Source organism: Brachycentrus maculatus, unplaced genomic scaffold, assembly GCF_059751285.1.
Source record: "Brachycentrus maculatus isolate JH-2025_06_01 unplaced genomic scaffold, ASM5975128v1 h1tg000012l, whole genome shotgun sequence".
Classification (NCBI taxonomy): Eukaryota; Metazoa; Arthropoda; class Insecta; order Trichoptera; family Brachycentridae; genus Brachycentrus; species Brachycentrus maculatus.
Window position 1 is genome coordinate 965,279 of NW_028280766.1, and position 17,736 is coordinate 983,014.

Consider the following 17,736-nt stretch of genomic DNA (forward strand, 5'->3'; position numbering starts at 1 on the left):
ACAAAAATTCAATTCAACCAAAAAAAGTAAGTATATATCGTATTTCATAATGATATTAGTATATTTTTTTGACATCTCACCAAAGATGAGGAAGAATATGGAATTCTGGTCATTTAGGGGGCTTACGAACGTCATATCCTGGTTAGTGATCACTTTACACACGTGTAACATTCACCAATTCTACCCGTGTTTGTAATCCCCGTAAATGCCCAGACTTCCATATTCTTTTTCATCTTCGTTGAAATGTTAAAAAAATAATGTGAATAATAACTCCTATAATTGGAGATAATCCAGATTTGTGAACAAGTATTTGGACACACTCAAAATGTTATAAATGATATAAGTATGTCAACATGGGTATGAAACTCAAAAAGCTCATTTTTTAGATATAAGGCATCTACATAGATTTTCGTTTTCCTTCGTTTTGTTGTTTTTCTCGCTTATTTATTTCGCTATCGAATAAGTTTTTATTTCTTTCTAAAACCAAAATGAACTAAAAAAAATCAGCCGAGTTATGAAAAGATTGTTCTAAGTCTATTATGGGGAAATAATTAAAAGGTCTTTCTTAAGTTAAATACAATTTTCTGAAAAAATTCAATTTTCAATATTGAATTAAATTTCAGTAATGAAAAAAAGTTTAATGCAATTGTTTAAAATTGTGTGCGCTTTTGTATTTGTTTAAAATAGATTTTTTGTAGAAAGTATTACGAAATCAGTTAGTAAATAAAAGAAAAAAATACTTTAATTCGGTGTTATCGATTAGCAAACCGAACAACCAAAGTATACAAGGTAATGGAATTAAAATTGAATGCTTCATTGCACGATGTCAGCTGACACGTGTGCGTCAAATGACAAAACGACATGTTGATTTTGATGGAGGCAAAATATTGTCGTCGAGATTTTTTACGCCGATGGAGCTTGTTAAATAGTACGGAATAGTCACGAACATTTTTTTAATTTTTCAAATAAGATTTTTTTACATAATATTTCTTTCTATATTTAGCGCTTAATAACAATTCATTCATTAAGCGCAAAATATTTGATTTGTATGTTATAAATATAAATTTTATCAGAACCTCTTACATACGACGACCATAGATGTCGCGGAAATAGAAGCATACAAATTTTCAATTGAAGCAGTATTATTTTTATTATAACTTTTGAAGTTTCCTTTGTGTGGATAATAATCATGAGTGTAATGGGAAATATTGCACAATGTATAAAGTGATCACTGAAACCACCCAGCGACATGTCCAAAGGCCAGTAAATCCCTAGATTTCCATTTTTTTCTTTATTTATGTAAGTATATATATTTAACATATCCAGAATATTTGAATAACAATTTGGACACAATAAAACTTGTGAATAATTTGAGGTAATAAAAACCTTTGTAACAAACAAAATATGGGTGAAAATGGCGGATAGATGTTTCTCATATTAAATTTATCAAATAACCACTTTTTTCACTCGGGAAAGTTGTAATCAAATTTATTTCCTGATTTTTGTATGGAAAATCTTAGAGGGGAAGGGCATTATTTAAGAGTTTTCTCTTGATTAGATTTCATAACGAATTTGAGATGCCGCCATTTCAAATGCCGTTCGTTAATTGAGTAAACAAAACTTTTGATGAATAAGATTTCAAATTCAGAGAGGTTTAAATGACAGTCGGATACGAAGTTTCATAAAGGATCCTATTTACTTGGAGGCTGAGATCCAGCATTAAGATATGTAAATGTGCCCCCGTGACTCAAGGGTGAGGAAATCTAATCCCAATAACTAAAACTCGGCAGATCTTTTCCAAGGAAGAGTACACAATATAAAACGAAAATCCCAAATGAATTATGGCGCTTCGGTTGATAGAGGCGGATATTATTAAAATTCTTACCTTGTGTGCATTCTTCTCTCCGGATAGCCGAAATTGAAAAACATCAATAAATGTGATATTTTGGTAATATAATAATATATTATTAAGTAAAATCAACAAGGGAAAATTAATGGTAGAAGTATTATATACTTATGAATACGGAACTTGATTGCCTTTAAGGGCAATCCCCTTAAAGGCAATCCTCCTAATTGATATAGCGTATTGTTATAAACATAAACAATGTATGAGACTTGCCATAATTATAGTCATATCCGAAAGAAGGTAGTATAGTCATATTGATAAAAAATAATTGAATGTAAGGTGTTCAAAAAAGTAAAATCAGTTAAATTATAAAATTATTATAGTTTTTTACTTAACGGTCGGTGTGAAAAAAATTATATACTTATTTATATAAATATAAAAGAAGGAATCTTCTTCGCATTTATTGTCCACTTTGTGTAATACCTCTTAAAAACTGTATTTCCCGTCTACCGGTCACGGAATAATAATTTCCGCATTGAATCAACTGCAGATAATCTATTGAGACGTAGAATTTTTGAGTGTTATAATACATAGTCAATGATAAATGATAAATACAGTGTTATATTACAATACTACTAAGGTAATAATGCTTTTTCAATACATATCAAGGTATTCCAGTTAATATTATACATACATATGTTTATTTTTGATATTAAAAGAAAAATTGTTATTCATTTTACAAGTGCGTGTACGTCACGAAATGGGGTTAAAATTATTTGAGAAATTTCAAAATACACTTTGTTCCACAAACAACGAGGTAAATATTACCTAGCGAGTAAGTTTACAAAAGTAATTAATTCACCTAAGTCTAAAACTGTTTAAGTACATTGAGAAGTTTCACAAAATGAAACCATATGTTTCCTATACGAAATCCAAACAAATTTTTGAGCGAACTTTAATTAAATGAAATATACACGAAGAGAGTTTAAAAGAGGCTTAGTATTGTATTACTTATAAATTATAATTTTGTAAGAGAAAGATACAAGTTAAATCAAAATATACAAAAGCTGTGTGCGACCCATCATGAAATATGGGATCGAAAGCATAGCGGACACCGTTGTCACAAAAAACGCACTTAGAGTGTCAGAAATGAAGACTCAAGCATATCTGGCAAGAGTCTACGAGACAGAATAAGGAACAACAGGGATAAGGGAAATATGCGAGGTCGAAAATGTCGTTAGGTGGGGAAGGCAAAGAAGGAGAAAATGGTATGCGCATGTGAGGAGAATGGAACCATCCAGGTTCTTCATCACTCCCCCACATTGCACTGTACGGTCAACCCTAAGGTAGACTAAAGAGATGGATCGACAGCTGGGAATCGACATCGCAAGAGGCTAATCTCTCTTAAATACAGGCCACACGGTCCACGCTAAGCGCAAGAAGAAGAAAGAGAAGATAGATGTATATATGTTTTATTTAAAAATATTTTTCTTACCGTCCATCCTGGTAATCCGACTTCTCCTATAGTTCCCGGTTTTCCTGGGGGACCCTGAAGTCCCGGTTTACCTCGTCTTCCCCTTTGACCAGTTTCACCCTTATCTCCCTAAAAACATTAATCATACGAATAAAATGAAAGCTTTTATACCACCAAAAATGATATGATGTACAGATACATTAAACTACTCATAATATGTAACATTAGATACATCATCCTTAATGTAATGTGCTTTCAATGAGAACATTCTTTAAGACATTTTTTCCCAATTGTCAAAACTATTGAAAAGCACCTTCCATAATTTTGCCAATATGTTCTCGTGTGTCTCATTACTTTTTGTTTTTATAACTCTTTATTTTCGACCAAATTTCTATTCTTTATATATATAAAAAAAAAACTAGCTAACCATCACGCCGCTCCCCCGCAGGCGTAGGCAGAGAGAATAGAACGCCACACCATTCTGTCTTTGCAATCATTCCTCGCCTCTTCCACGTTCATGCGTCTCTTCATATATACATTCTTTATACATGTAATATGTATTTAACCTGAACCTTCATTGATTCTGTAAGTTTGTTGCGTTCTCTTATAATCGATTAAAAATATTTAAACGACTTGTATTGGACTGTATTTCATGTTGTGTAATGTGTTTTTCATTGTTTGTGAAACATAAATAATTAAATAAATATAGTTAATTTAAATAAAACATTTCTTTTCTGTTTCGTTATTCGAATATCTATCATATTAGGATTTATACGAGGACTCCGTTGAGGCAAGATTTGTACCTGTTTCCGTTATAAGGTTTTCTATGCTACAACATAAAACCATATATTGGAATCGGGATTTACTTTGTACAATTCCGTAAACTAATATGATCAAAACACTATTTATAATTTTTTGAGCTGATCAAATTGTATTTTTATTTACATTGATAATTATATTTAAAACCAGACAAAACAAGTAAAATAATGAGTTAAAAAGAAATAGGAATGATTTTGTAGAAAAAGGGATATTAATATTTTACTCGACTTCAACTTTAACCTCTCTATATGTACATATATGTATAAGATTGAAAATAGAAGCTAATGTTACTACTCTTCATTTGCTGAGTCCGATTTTTAGAAGGTGAACCTTTGAAAACGTGTTTTTAATTAACAATATTACTTAAGGGAATCTGAAAAGTGGGAGGTTTATACAAAAGGTTTCGTAGAAGGGTATCCTAGAGTTTGTTTGACTGCTTAAAAACAAATTAATTCTTGTTATTTAAACATATACTTGTACATACCTAAAATGAAAAAGGTTTTTCGTATCATAGTATTTTGTTATTTTTTAAATTGATTACAAAATAGAAATAAAACTATGGATCGCTATTAAACCATAAATATAAAATTGTATTCTGTTATTTAAATCCCTAAATTCCCAACAATAATTAAATTTCATATTTCTTTAAGATTGTAATATTTTTATTAAAATAAATATTAGAAACACAGGACAAAAATGAAATATTATATGCTATCTAATTTTAACCTATCAACAATTTTATCATACTCATTTAAACGTCAACAGTGACATTACATCAAATAACATTTATGCCAATATCCAACAAAGATATGTCAAGCATACAGGTACTCCTTTCTACTACTACCACTGATCCTTCTCTGCAGCCAATAGTGCAAAGGGCACTGCATCAAATTGACGTTATGTTCACTTGATAGATTGTTTTTTCACGTGAAGGCAAGGTTATCAGTCCTGTGCTTCAGGTACCAGTCAAGGATAATATAAAAAAAAATAGAGATATAAATAATACTTTTTGAAGTTTTTATTTTGCCAGGCTTCTAGGAATCGAACCTGGGACCTCCAGTATGGAAGCTAAACGTGATAACCAGTACATTATAGAGATACACATTCTTTTTGCCTTTATTGTATTAATTTATAAATAGGCCGTACGAAATATGAACGATTATTTTTATTATCTGATCTACACAATTATTTATTTAAAAAAAACATAAGTAGGTATATGCTTAAGGTCCACCTCCATAGTGTAATGTTGAGCACGATCGGCTTCTGCACTGGAGGTCCCGGGTTCGATTCCCAGGGGGAAGTCAAATAAATATAAGTGATTTTTTCACTTTAACATTTATTCAATATTGCCCTTGACTCGTACCCGAAGCGGAGGGCTGATCGCCTTTCCTTCATGTGTTAACGATCAAAATAACACTGCGTTTATATCATGCAGTGCCCTACGCACCTTTGGGTGCAGATGAGGGTTTGAATGAATGAAAAGTTTAGGTTATTACATTAAAAAAACTTATGTTATTACCAAAACACAATACATTCACAAATTTGAGAACTTTATAAGGATGTGAAAAAGACAGTAAATCGACTTTAAATAATATATATACATACATACTTCTTTACAGATAAAATTTATATGGAATTGGATTACCTTAATCGTGACAAAATCGTTTCCAGTTGTCATAGTTATTGGTCCCGGAGGACCCCTTTCTCCGCGTTCACCTTTGAGCCCAGTCGAACCAGCGGGTCCTTCGATTCCTGGAAGTCCTGAGGGACCTATTTCTCCTCTTTCTCCCGGTTTTCCATCATTGCCAGGGAAGCCTTGCGGTCCTTCCGCTCCCCTGTTACCCTTTTCACCCTGGTGATTTAAAAAAATAACAATTGAAATGATAAAAAATATTTGGAAAACTTTTAAGCTCTCTTCAACGATCCCCTATTTGAAGCGTATTCCCATTTGGAAATCGAATTTGAACTGCTTCCAGCTTATTATTATTTTTTGGTATTTTAAAAGAACTTTTAACTTTATAGTATGGTAATATAACACTCTCCTTATCATTCATCGTTCACTTTGTGTAATACGACTTTTAAAAACACTAAATAAATACTCTGAAACCTGTAGTCACGAATTAGTGTTTATTAAACTACATAGTATCACACAAAGTGAACGATGAATGATAAGGAGAGTGTTATTTAGATATCCGCGAATGGGTGAAATTGCTAACTATTGAAAATGCATAGAATATTTTATGTTTACTTGTGTCAAAGTTTTATCTAAGTATGTAACTAACTAACTGACTAATTATCACGCCATTCCCCCACAGGCGTAGGAAGGGAGAATAGAACACCACACCATTCTGTCTTTGCAAACAATCTTTGTCTCTTACATTCACGCATCCCCTCATATATATATATACTTGACATAATCCTTTTGAGTATTTGAAATACTTGATCATGTCAAGTTTTATTCGGTTTTGCTTTGCTCTTATTTCCTACGTTTGTATCAAACATTTATTTCGCTGTTATTTTCTTACTCATTCGTTCCACATATCCAAACCATCTCAACAAACCTTGCTAATGCTTATCTCAGCCTAGCATTTTTTTTTGCACTATTCTTACATCTATCATATAACTTTTCACCGCATATTCATTTGAAAAATAGTATTTCGACTACATTCAGTTAGTTTAGTTGTATTATTTTCTAGTTCTCTTTTTTTTATTTATGTAAAAATGTATTATACCACATGTACCAAAAATCAATTTTCCCGGTAGGTAGTTCGGACTTTATATGATGAAGAAAATTAATTACAGACTGATTGTTTAAGTTTATTGTTTTCATTGACGATTTAAAGGGAGGATATTGAGAAATTTTAATAGTACAGAAAATTTAAATATAAATAGGGAAATGTAATATAAAGTCGGGTCGGTCTGATCTAACGACCACAAACACTCCCTTTTCAGTTTACCGAGATACTTTACTAAGTATCTTCCGTCTATGCGATGCGATGTTTGGTCGGGTCTTGAGTAAATAATTGGATGGGGTAGATCCTCTCATTTTCCATTTAGGAAAATATTTTCCATTCTTTCGGACGTTATACGTTTTTTTGTAAAACATTCGTTATACTAGTGAGAAATGAGAAATATTCACCATAAAAGATCAAAGAATATGTTGAAATATGATACTTTTTCATGACTCTGTGAAAATAATTATGTCTATTTGATTGCAACCTTAAAATCGATTATTCTACTTATCTCTCTAACCGTAACGTAAGGTTTTTTTTTAAATGTTTCGATTGACATCAATACCAAAAACATTCGTTATACTAGTGAGAAATGAGAAATATTTACCATAAAAGATCAAATAATGTGATGAAATATGATACTTTTTTATGAATCTGTGGAAATAATTATGTCAATTTGATTGCAACCTTAAAATCGATTATTCTCCTTATCTCTCTAACCGTAACGTAAGGTTTTTTTCTAAATTTTTCGATTGACATCAATACCAAAAACATTCGTTTTACTATAAAGAAATGAGAAATATTTACCATAAAAGATCAAATAATGTGATGAAATATGATACTTTTTCATGATTCTGTTCTTCTTTGTTAACTAAAATAAGTGTCAATTTAATTTTAACCATAAAATCGAATATTCACCTTATCTCTCTAACCGTGAAGTAAGGTCTTTTTCTAAATGTCTCGATTGTCATCAAGACCTAACAAGGGGTGGTCGTGTTTTCCGGTATGTCTTTTAAAATTCTAAACTGATTTTATGTTTGTCAAAAAGTAAAAAAGTCGAACGTTAGGGTTATTTGAGATATTTGAAAATATATTTTTTTAAATCGAGAATCAAAATTATTCAAAAATATTATTTTTGAATGTATTTTTTTATCTTTATAACGGTATACATTTCAAAAAGACAAACATTTAACGTGAAAATAAATTTAATCAAGAAATACGTTACCGACAGTAATTAAATTTAAACTTACTTAAATTTAATTTCTTCTCTTAAATTGATTTGATAAAAAAAATACCAAGAAAATCACCCTTCTGTTAGAACTATTTTGAACTACATGCAATTATTAAACTACATGAAAAAAGAGAAATATTGTGGTGGCGAATAAAACGTATAAATTTGTTTTACTATTCTTCCTTCACTTATTTGATTCGCAATCCCAAACAATATCAACATACCTTTTCTAATTTTATCATTATCGCTTATCTTAGCGATACATTTTTTCCATATATCGACATTCGAACATCTATGGTAGGTATATACACCTCTTCCATATAGGCAGAAAATCAGTACCTATCCTAACTTACCCGCGTGACATATAAAAACGGAATTAGTACCTACCCTACCTTACTAAGTAATACCTAGCTTACCTTACTACCTACCTCTACTGCCTACCCTTATTAATTTTATGCGCACGCCACTGGATATATATCACAAATCATTCATCTACCATACATTATTTACACGTTTTGTGAAACGTGTTAACTTATAACAAAGAAAAAAAATAATGGCATACATGAAAGTTGGTAAAAAAGCTACCATTTTTTGGACTTACAAAATGGTACGCCTTAAATATTTTGCAAATGAATACAAAACATTGTGTAATTTAGACATAAAAATTAAACATTTGCAAAACACCACATTCAAGATTATTACAATAAATGTTCTCATCAATAATAGAATATTCATATTAGTTCTCGAAACTATTTATGTTTACATTAATAAACTCAAAAGCGTCTTATATGAGTGTTTTATTTTTAACATTTCAAGTGCATTTCAAGTTATTTTACAAAGTAAATGACAAATCAATTAACCCTTTCTGATCCCTTAAAATTATCCCTAAAAAAAATCGTCATTCCCACTGGAAAAAAAATATTTTGTCCTCTGTTCCACATACTGTTGTAATAGATACGAGCGACAAAAATGTATGCTTGGAATTTGAATAAATAATCCTTATGATGAAAAAAATGCCGAATAACATGGGACCTAAGAGCGAAAAATCGATTTCGAATGAAATTCGACATTGGACCAGTAAGGGTTAATAATACAATTGAGTAATTGTGCAATACTTTGAGTTATTTAAATTGATTGTGAGTCATTTTGTAAAATATTAAACAGAGGTAACACGTTAACAGTAATACGTAATACGTAAACAGAGGTAATAGTTTCCACAGGCAGCAGGCGTAATACAATAATCTTTAAGGAACTGAAAATTGCCATAATTTAAAGTTCCATGTACGAAATATTTCCACATCATTTTAAATTTATTTTTCATATTTTAGCTTCTCGTTTTAAAACCACTTTATTATCCTGAAATATTGTAGGTGTAAGTAAAATTTTTTAAAACACAACGTTTAAGGTTGAGTGCTTAGTATTTTTATGAGGTAAACGTAAATGTGGCCTTTTAAAATTAACAAACCTTGGGTCCCCCGGATCCCTTGTCTCCTTTCGGTCCCTCTTGACCGACCTCTCCTCGGCCACTGAAGGCTCCTGAAAAACCAATACTATTAATATTTGCTTATAATCGATTTTTTTACTATTATTTAAACTTAAAAAATATATAAAAATAAAAACTATTTAAAAATATTTTTTTAACCCTTGTCCGCACCTGGTGGTGCATAGGGCACTGCATTATATAAACGCAATGTTATCTTGATCGTCGACACATGAAGAAAATGTGATCAGCCCTCCGCTACAGGTAATATTGAAAAAAAAATAGAGTGAAAAAATCAATTATATTTGTGGATGTCCTCAACAAAAAGTTACATTTCCAATACTTCAAAAAAAAATCTTTAAATGAAAATTTGTTCTATTTACTGTATTTTAAAGAAATCTTTATAAAAATTGTGACAAAACGTGACCAATCTTGTGTTTAACCAATATGAAATCATTCGATCGCACCAAAACTCAACAATTTTGCAAGCTAGAATAATTGATTACATAAAATCATTTATAATTGAAATGTAGGTAACGTTTTGGTGAGGATCCTCCACATTTATTTGACCCCCCCTAAGAATCGAACCCAGGACCTCCAGTACGATAGCCTAGCGTGCTGACCATTACACTATGGAGGCGGACAATACTATATATTTATTTAAAGATAATACTATTTAATTTTGTTTTTCTCATTATTTATTTTAACCAGACGCTCGATAATTGACCCTGTGAATAAAATATCAATATAAAATGTATTATAATTGTTTCAATTTGAGACAAAACATCATTCATTTCCAAAACTAAAAAAATAGCATTTGAGCATTCTAGAGCTAATGACTTTACATTTGTCTGGCTAAAGAGATTATTTTTAACACATGTGTATCATTCAACATCGTGTCCATTATTGAATATCTATATTGTTTAATTAGATTATATTAACTAAGCTTTATATTAACTTCACAAATACTCAACTAAGAGTAGCATCATCAGCTAAAATTCCACGTCCATCAAAATTTATAACTAATGTAAGAAATAAAATCAATAAATATGCAAATCTTAAAAAAAATGCAATGTGAATATTCGTTAATGGGAAGAACGGTACGTTACACAAGTCTTTGTATGAGGTGATCAGTCTAGGGAAGTGCCAGGTCACAAGTTCTAATATGCTCAGACTTCCATCTTCTTTCATATAAAATCGATAGATACTTTGGCTTACATTGAGACACTAAAAATAAAAATATTTTTTTTCTCTCCATAAAATAACTAAAAAGAATCTCCGATACTAAGAAAAACCACTGAAATGAAATAAAATTAATGTAAGAAACTCTCGGAATTATATCAATCCTTTTTACTCAATTTTTTAAGATTATTAAAAATTTGCTTCATCAGATGACTGAATAAAAAGAAAATGATTAATTCTAAAAGGTTCGTCTACTTTTATTATGAATTCAATGAAAAAAATAATTAAATATTATGAATACACCTTCCATTGAATAGCTGATATTTTCGTTTGCAGAGAATTCACTGATTCTCTAGTAAATAAAGAGCAAAGATCTTTATCCAAATAACGCTTGGCAGATCGGAGTATCCTGAATGGAAGACACTCGATACTTCTATTGTGATTCCAGAGTACATTTGAACGTGATTGAAAGAGAATAATATTAGTAATATCAGTTTCACATTTAACGGTGATTATTTAAGACTTTACGTAGGAGTGTGTTATGGAATATTTTCTTATAAGTGAAGGATAAACTGTTATATAAATAATACATAATAAATAATACGTTGTTATAAAGAAGACGTATGTAAGAATTCATTTGTGGTAATCAACTAATTGATATATATATATATATATATATATATATATATATATATATATATATATATATATATATAGTCCGCCTCCGTAGTGTAATGGTCAGCGCGCTCGGCTACCATTCTGGAGGTCCCGGGTTCGATTCCTAAGGGGGGTAAAATAAATATAAGTATTTTTTTCACTGTAATATTTATTCAATATTACCCTGGACCGGTACCTGAAGCGGAGGGCTGATCACCTTTCCTTCATGTGTAAACGATCAAGATAACACTGCGTTTATATGACGCAGTGCCCTATGCACCATTGGGGTGCGGATAAGGGTTTTATTATTATTATTATTATTATTATATATATATATATATATATATATATATATATATATATATATATATATATATATATATATATATATATATAAATATATATAAATATATAAATATATATATATATATATATTTAAATAATACCTAATATTTTTTTAGGGGCTTGTAAACTTTAAATGTATTCCCAGCAATATATTGGTTATGGTCATTATTGCTCCACTATCTCCGGTATGGTCGCGTGGTAGCGAGTATTGGTGCCATATTACCCATGATATTCCTAGCTATACAAAAGCAAGCGTCAATACTTCGGCGATATGTGATTTTTTCCTGATCTCTCACAAACATATGCAGGTCTCTGTTTCTGCGACGCAGAACTTCAGAGTTGTAAATTAATAGTTGATCTGGTAGCTGTTGGTATTGTTTTAATCATTTTGTATCTTTGATTCAATTCTACAAATATAATCTGTAAAATCAAAGTCGCACATGTCAACTAGCATTTTTCTAATATTAACCTTTTATTTATACATATTTGTTTACATTTCTTGATTAAGACGCATTATTTTATTTATCTAAACAAACCTTTATCACCATTGATTTCTTCATTCAATATTTTTGATATACTATATGACTTGAATAGCAGCTACAAGGACTTAAGCATAGCTTATACATTATCATGCGTTATGTATTCGGGCATTATAATACCCAAACACATTATGCATGTAACGACTAATTCTAACCAATAATATGACAGCGAATACATTTGATAGATGTAAGAATGGTTATAAGGAAAAAATCAAGGGTGTGTTAAGCACCATCGATAAAATTAAGACTTAAGTGTTGAGGTGGTTTGGGCATGTGGAATGAATGAGTGAGAGAAGAGCGGTAAATCAAATATATGAAGCGAATGTATTTGTAAATACAAGCAGAAAAATACCGTAAAAACTTGGTAAGATCTAGGATTTCTAATACATGGAAGTGGTCAGATCAGGAGTCGGAATAATCGGTGGGTATGTATGAGGAGATGCATGAATGTAGAAGAGGCGAATAAAATTTTTAGGGGCAGATATAGGCGTTCTATTATGTCTGCTTTCCACTGTTTCCACGTTCTATTTTGTCAGCTTTCCACGTTCTATTATGTCTGCTTTCCACTGTAGAAGTAGTGTGATGGTTAGTTTATAAAAACGAAACTGATTGCCGGTTATTATTTGCCACTCATTGATGGAACACAAATTGCGCATATGAAGCCATATGTTGCTGGATGATTGCCGGACAATGTCACTGAAAAATGTTGACAGTTCATCGTTTATAGGCTCTTTAAAAGTAACGCTAGCGAGGAAGCTTTCAGAGTTGATAACTTCAATATTCATTTTATTTTGAAGGTATAATTTATACCATATTTAATTTTATTTTGAAGTATAATATGAATAAATACGATTAAACTGAGTGCTATATGGGGATGTTTTCTTACTTTTAGGGAATGGCGGCGTTGTATATACCGTTAGAGGTCTACATACATCGACATTTATAAATTTAATATTTTTGAAAAACGATTGTTAAATAAACAATAAAAATGCGCATCCTGAAATCTCCATAAATATTTTTTTTTTGTCTTCTTTATTTTAAACAGTATAATATAAATACATGTACAAAAAAACAAACATAAAAAATAAAAATATATAACAAAAGAAGATCCCACACAGACATGACCTGTGTGTGGGTATACATTTTATACGGCTTATTTCATTGAAATGAAAATTATATATTTCTGGCACATTTTTATTTACCTGATTGGGCAGATCCAAATCCAGATCCTATAAATTCACCTTCGTCTCCGCTGAATCCTCCATTGATAGGTCCAGGAGGACCCGGAGGTCCCGGTTTTCCTTGTGAACCTGATTCTCCTGTTAAAAAAAAAAACAAATACATCTAGTAGTATGAAGAATAGTGATCGTAATACAAATGTTTTAAATGATCAGTTAAGTTTTTAAGTCTTTGACAGGTCGTTAGTCTTGTGAATGCCCAGACTTCCACATTTCTCATAAAAAGGTGTTTTGTCTAAGTAAAGATATCGGTACTGCATCCTGACAAAAATTATTAATATCGAATTTTTCTTATAGCATAGGAATGATGATTTCCACAATTTCATATAAACAAGTATTTTTTAAGTCAGGATATAAAAAGAAAAAAAATATTTAGAAATTTTTTATTGATAGAAGTCGAGAACGTTCAAAAATAATATGGCGTAACTAAAAAACACTTGAAGGGGGGTAAGTCACGAGTAAGAATAATCGGCGAGTGTGAAAGAGGAAATATTGTACATGAATGTGGAAGAGGTTCAAAATATGTGCGGACATATCGCTCACTCCTTTCAAGAACGTCATAAATAAAAAATCGTCAATTTTTACTTGTGCATGTTTTCGGAATGCCCAGAAAATGTGCTATATTCCAGCAAAAGAGGCATATTTTTAACTTAATATTTACCCGGTACAGTGCAGAAAGTGTTGTTTTTGCATTTTGAGGAAAAGGTATTTTTTGATTATTTTTTAAAAATAAAATAGTTATTTTACAAATGAAGAAAAAACCTTCAGGTTTAACCTAAAAAGATCTGTTGCACAGTAAAAAGTTTAATAAGTGGATTGATATTTATTTTTGATAAATTGTATTATATTTATTAACTTTAAAAACGTTCTCCTGAAAAATTAACTTTTTTGATTTATGACGTTCTTGAAAGGAGTGAGCGATATTGGACAGGGATTATATCCTTTCTTTATGCCCCTACGGCAAACGGCTTGGTGATTTTGTAGTTATTCGAAATAAAACATGAAAAATGTTTTGTATACTCAATTTAAGTACACGACATAGGCTTACGTTAATCCCGGTTTGCTGTTGAAATAGTTAGTAAACCATTAACCGACTTACCCAAACTGTGCAGTAGTTTAGATGTGGCGTAGTTTCGGTTAACGATTGACCAACGGTCTCATCTCTGAGTACGGAACTTACCTAAGTTGTCGTCACTAACTAAAAAGGGCTAAATAATCGCTATAACGTTTTATTTCTACATTAAAGGTACAAGCAAATGTATTTACTAGTTTTATGTCAAAATACTTGTATAATTCAAGCATTTTGAAAAGTGAGAGTCTTATGACAGAGTATGACCCTTGTAAGGTAGCCATCGATGCTTTAAAAACCATTTGTTGCGTGTTTGTATTCACAAAATATAATAATACTGGAAAAACATCATTTTAAAGCTATTTTTCAGTCTTGACAAAAATGTTTTTGTAAATATGTATGATATAAATATTCAACTGCTTTGGAATATACCTATTTTTTGTGAATAACAAGTAGTATAAATAAACTGATATACCAAAAAATTTACATATATAAATAACTCTGTGCGATTATTAACAGCTCAACTAGGAAAAACTCTTATTTTATATATTTTATTTAATACATTGGAAAATCATTTTTTCATGGACTAATTTTTTTAAATTTCGTTAATTGATTCGGCAGTCACATTTTGGTAAAATCTATCCATTTTTAATTAATGTTTTACTTAGTAAATGCCACTATTTCTTAAGATCTACTGTGACACGTGTTTCGATGCATTCCGCATCATTTTCAAACACCGTATGTGAAGCTAATTCTAAATTTCAGAGTTGGGTCCTTGGGACTTTGAAGGTTCAAGAGGGGGTAGTAGCTGTTTCTTATTTTTATTTATAAATTTAATTGTTTTATTTTTTTTATTTCGTGTCAGTGGGGACAAAGACAATAGGGGGAGGCTTAAGTCATTGTCATATTGTTAATTATGGGTTGATTTGTCTTTTTTTAATATATTATCATAATTATTATTAAGTTTTAATGGTAAAATGTTCGATTGTTATTTTGTTAATTTTAAATACTATGAATCCAAGTTATTTTATGACGTCTTCAAATAAAGGCAAGTGTGTAATCAGAAAATAAAATGATATCACAAATACGAAAAGGACGCACATAAATCCTAAATCTCCTTGTTACATGTATATATGTGAACAAATAAAAGTTATGTATTAAATACTAAGAATCCAAGTTATTTTATGACGTCTTCAAATTAAGGCAAGTGTGTAATTAGAAAATAAAATTATATTACAAATACGAAAAGGACCCACATAAATCCTAAATCCCCTTGTTACATGTATATATGTATACAAATAAAAGTTAATGAGTTTTATAGATAGGGGGAGTTAATATATTACCTTTTTCTCCCTTATCTGCCGGTTTTCCATTCGCACCAGGCAGTCCTGGTAATCCATCCATGCCAGAAGGTCCCCGTTCACCTTTGACTCCGTGTGGCCCTTGAGGACCAATATGTCCCTGTGAAAAGGGAGGGATTCGATTAGCCGAATAGAATAAAACAAATAACCCATCTAATACATTGAAATTTTCTACTCGCAATTTGTTCCTATAATTGCGTTGGGCCATATTATCTTTAATTAAAAGCGTTACCTTTTTTCAAATATATATCGACGCACTGAAACGCTAAGTTCTTAATTTTGACAAAACACAAAGTTTTAAAAAGATTCAATACAGTATTTAATCGTGTTTTTGAATGATTAATACTAGTTAAGAATTGCAGATAAAACCGTTAATTAGTAAAAAGGAATACGTTGAAAAAATCCTCTAAGCTCTCTCCTGTAAAGTAACAGATTTGCAGATAGAGTACTTTACGTAGGGACCATCGATATCATAGTAAAAATCGCTTTATCGATATATCCGCAAATAAATTAAGTGTAAACTATAATTATCTATTGTAGTTTTATGAAAAAGTGAAGTAATAAAAATAAGCTTATTTTTTGACATCTTAACTCAGCTGAAGAAGAATGTAAAAGTCTGAGCATTTGCAGGGCTAACGACCGTAATAGGGTGCTTAAAGTGACCGAGTTCAAATTCGAAACAAAATGGTTGAATCACTGGAATTTCACTAGAGGCATCTATGGTGAGACAAAAGAAGCTTTATAAATTTCTATTTTGGGATGTCAAAAAATGGGATATACAAACTCATTATTTGAGATAATCCAGAATTGTGAGCAAGTATTTGGACACACTCAAAATGTTGTGAAAATTAGTTTAATTGATATTATTTAAAATTGCAAAAACCTTTGGTTTCATTTATCTAAACATTTAAATACTTTTTTATTTGATTTTTATAAAGTTGTATTTTTGAAGATATTTAAAGAATTTATATTATACATTAAAACCTTTTTGATAATTTGATATGTGTGAAAGACAACTTATTAAGAGTAACAAACGAAATCCAATTATATTATGGAGTAAAAAAAGTCATTGCTCTTCTGACTTGGATTGAATTTTGACACAGTCAATTTGTCATAATGTTCAACTTTTTGAAAGACTTGAAAATTTATGAAACCACAAGATCTTAGATATGAAGACGCTGACGGGTAAGAAGAATAATTTATGGTCGGAAAAATAATGAGAAAAATCGAAAACAAAATTTCGAGTGACAATTTATAAATGAATATTTAAAAATTCCTGTACTGTAAATTCTAAATCAGTGAGAATCCACATTTAAAGCAAGGCTGATAATTTTCGTTAATTTTGTTTAAATTTGATTTGAAAATTTCGCTTTTAAATTGGAATTGGAAACACATACCTATGCCAAACTCATTAAATCTGAGTGCGGACACGTGTTTGATACTAATTTTATTTCTCTTATTTATAAATACAGAAATTTATCAACAAAATAATCAACTACAACGGCTACCTATTTAAAACACTGTAGGGAATAAAAAAGCTATGAAATATTGTAGAAACAAAAATTAAAATCTATTGTCACCGCATTGATGTTCATATAAAGCCCTTAAATGTAAGTCTTTAAAATCATGTCTGAAATATATTCGAATGCAGAAATATGGTAGTAGATATGGATTATTTTAAGGGATTTTTTTTCCGAAAAACATATTTTTAGAGTTACGCAGCTTATCAGATTATTTGAAAAATAGAGATTAAATTATCAGAA

General features: G+C 30.4%; 1 protein-coding gene across 9 annotated transcripts in view; it reads right to left on the reverse strand.

Moving 5' to 3' along the window:
* The window catches only part of Mp (collagen XV/XVIII-type protein multiplexin), a 544,075-nt gene that overhangs the window by 46,675 nt on the left and 479,664 nt on the right, over positions 1 to 17,736 (reverse strand). For all 9 annotated transcript variants that reach the window (XM_088262958.1, XM_088262952.1, XM_088262965.1 and 6 more), the window contains 5 exons: positions 15,956 to 16,073; positions 13,508 to 13,624; positions 9,568 to 9,638; positions 5,785 to 5,991; positions 3,342 to 3,449 (listed from right to left, as the gene is read on the reverse strand). In XM_088262958.1, the coding sequence (XP_088119084.1) occupies positions 3,342 to 3,449; positions 5,785 to 5,991; positions 9,568 to 9,638; positions 13,508 to 13,624; positions 15,956 to 16,073 (621 nt within the window). The remainder of the gene's footprint in view (positions 1 to 3,341; positions 3,450 to 5,784; positions 5,992 to 9,567; positions 9,639 to 13,507; positions 13,625 to 15,955; positions 16,074 to 17,736) is intronic.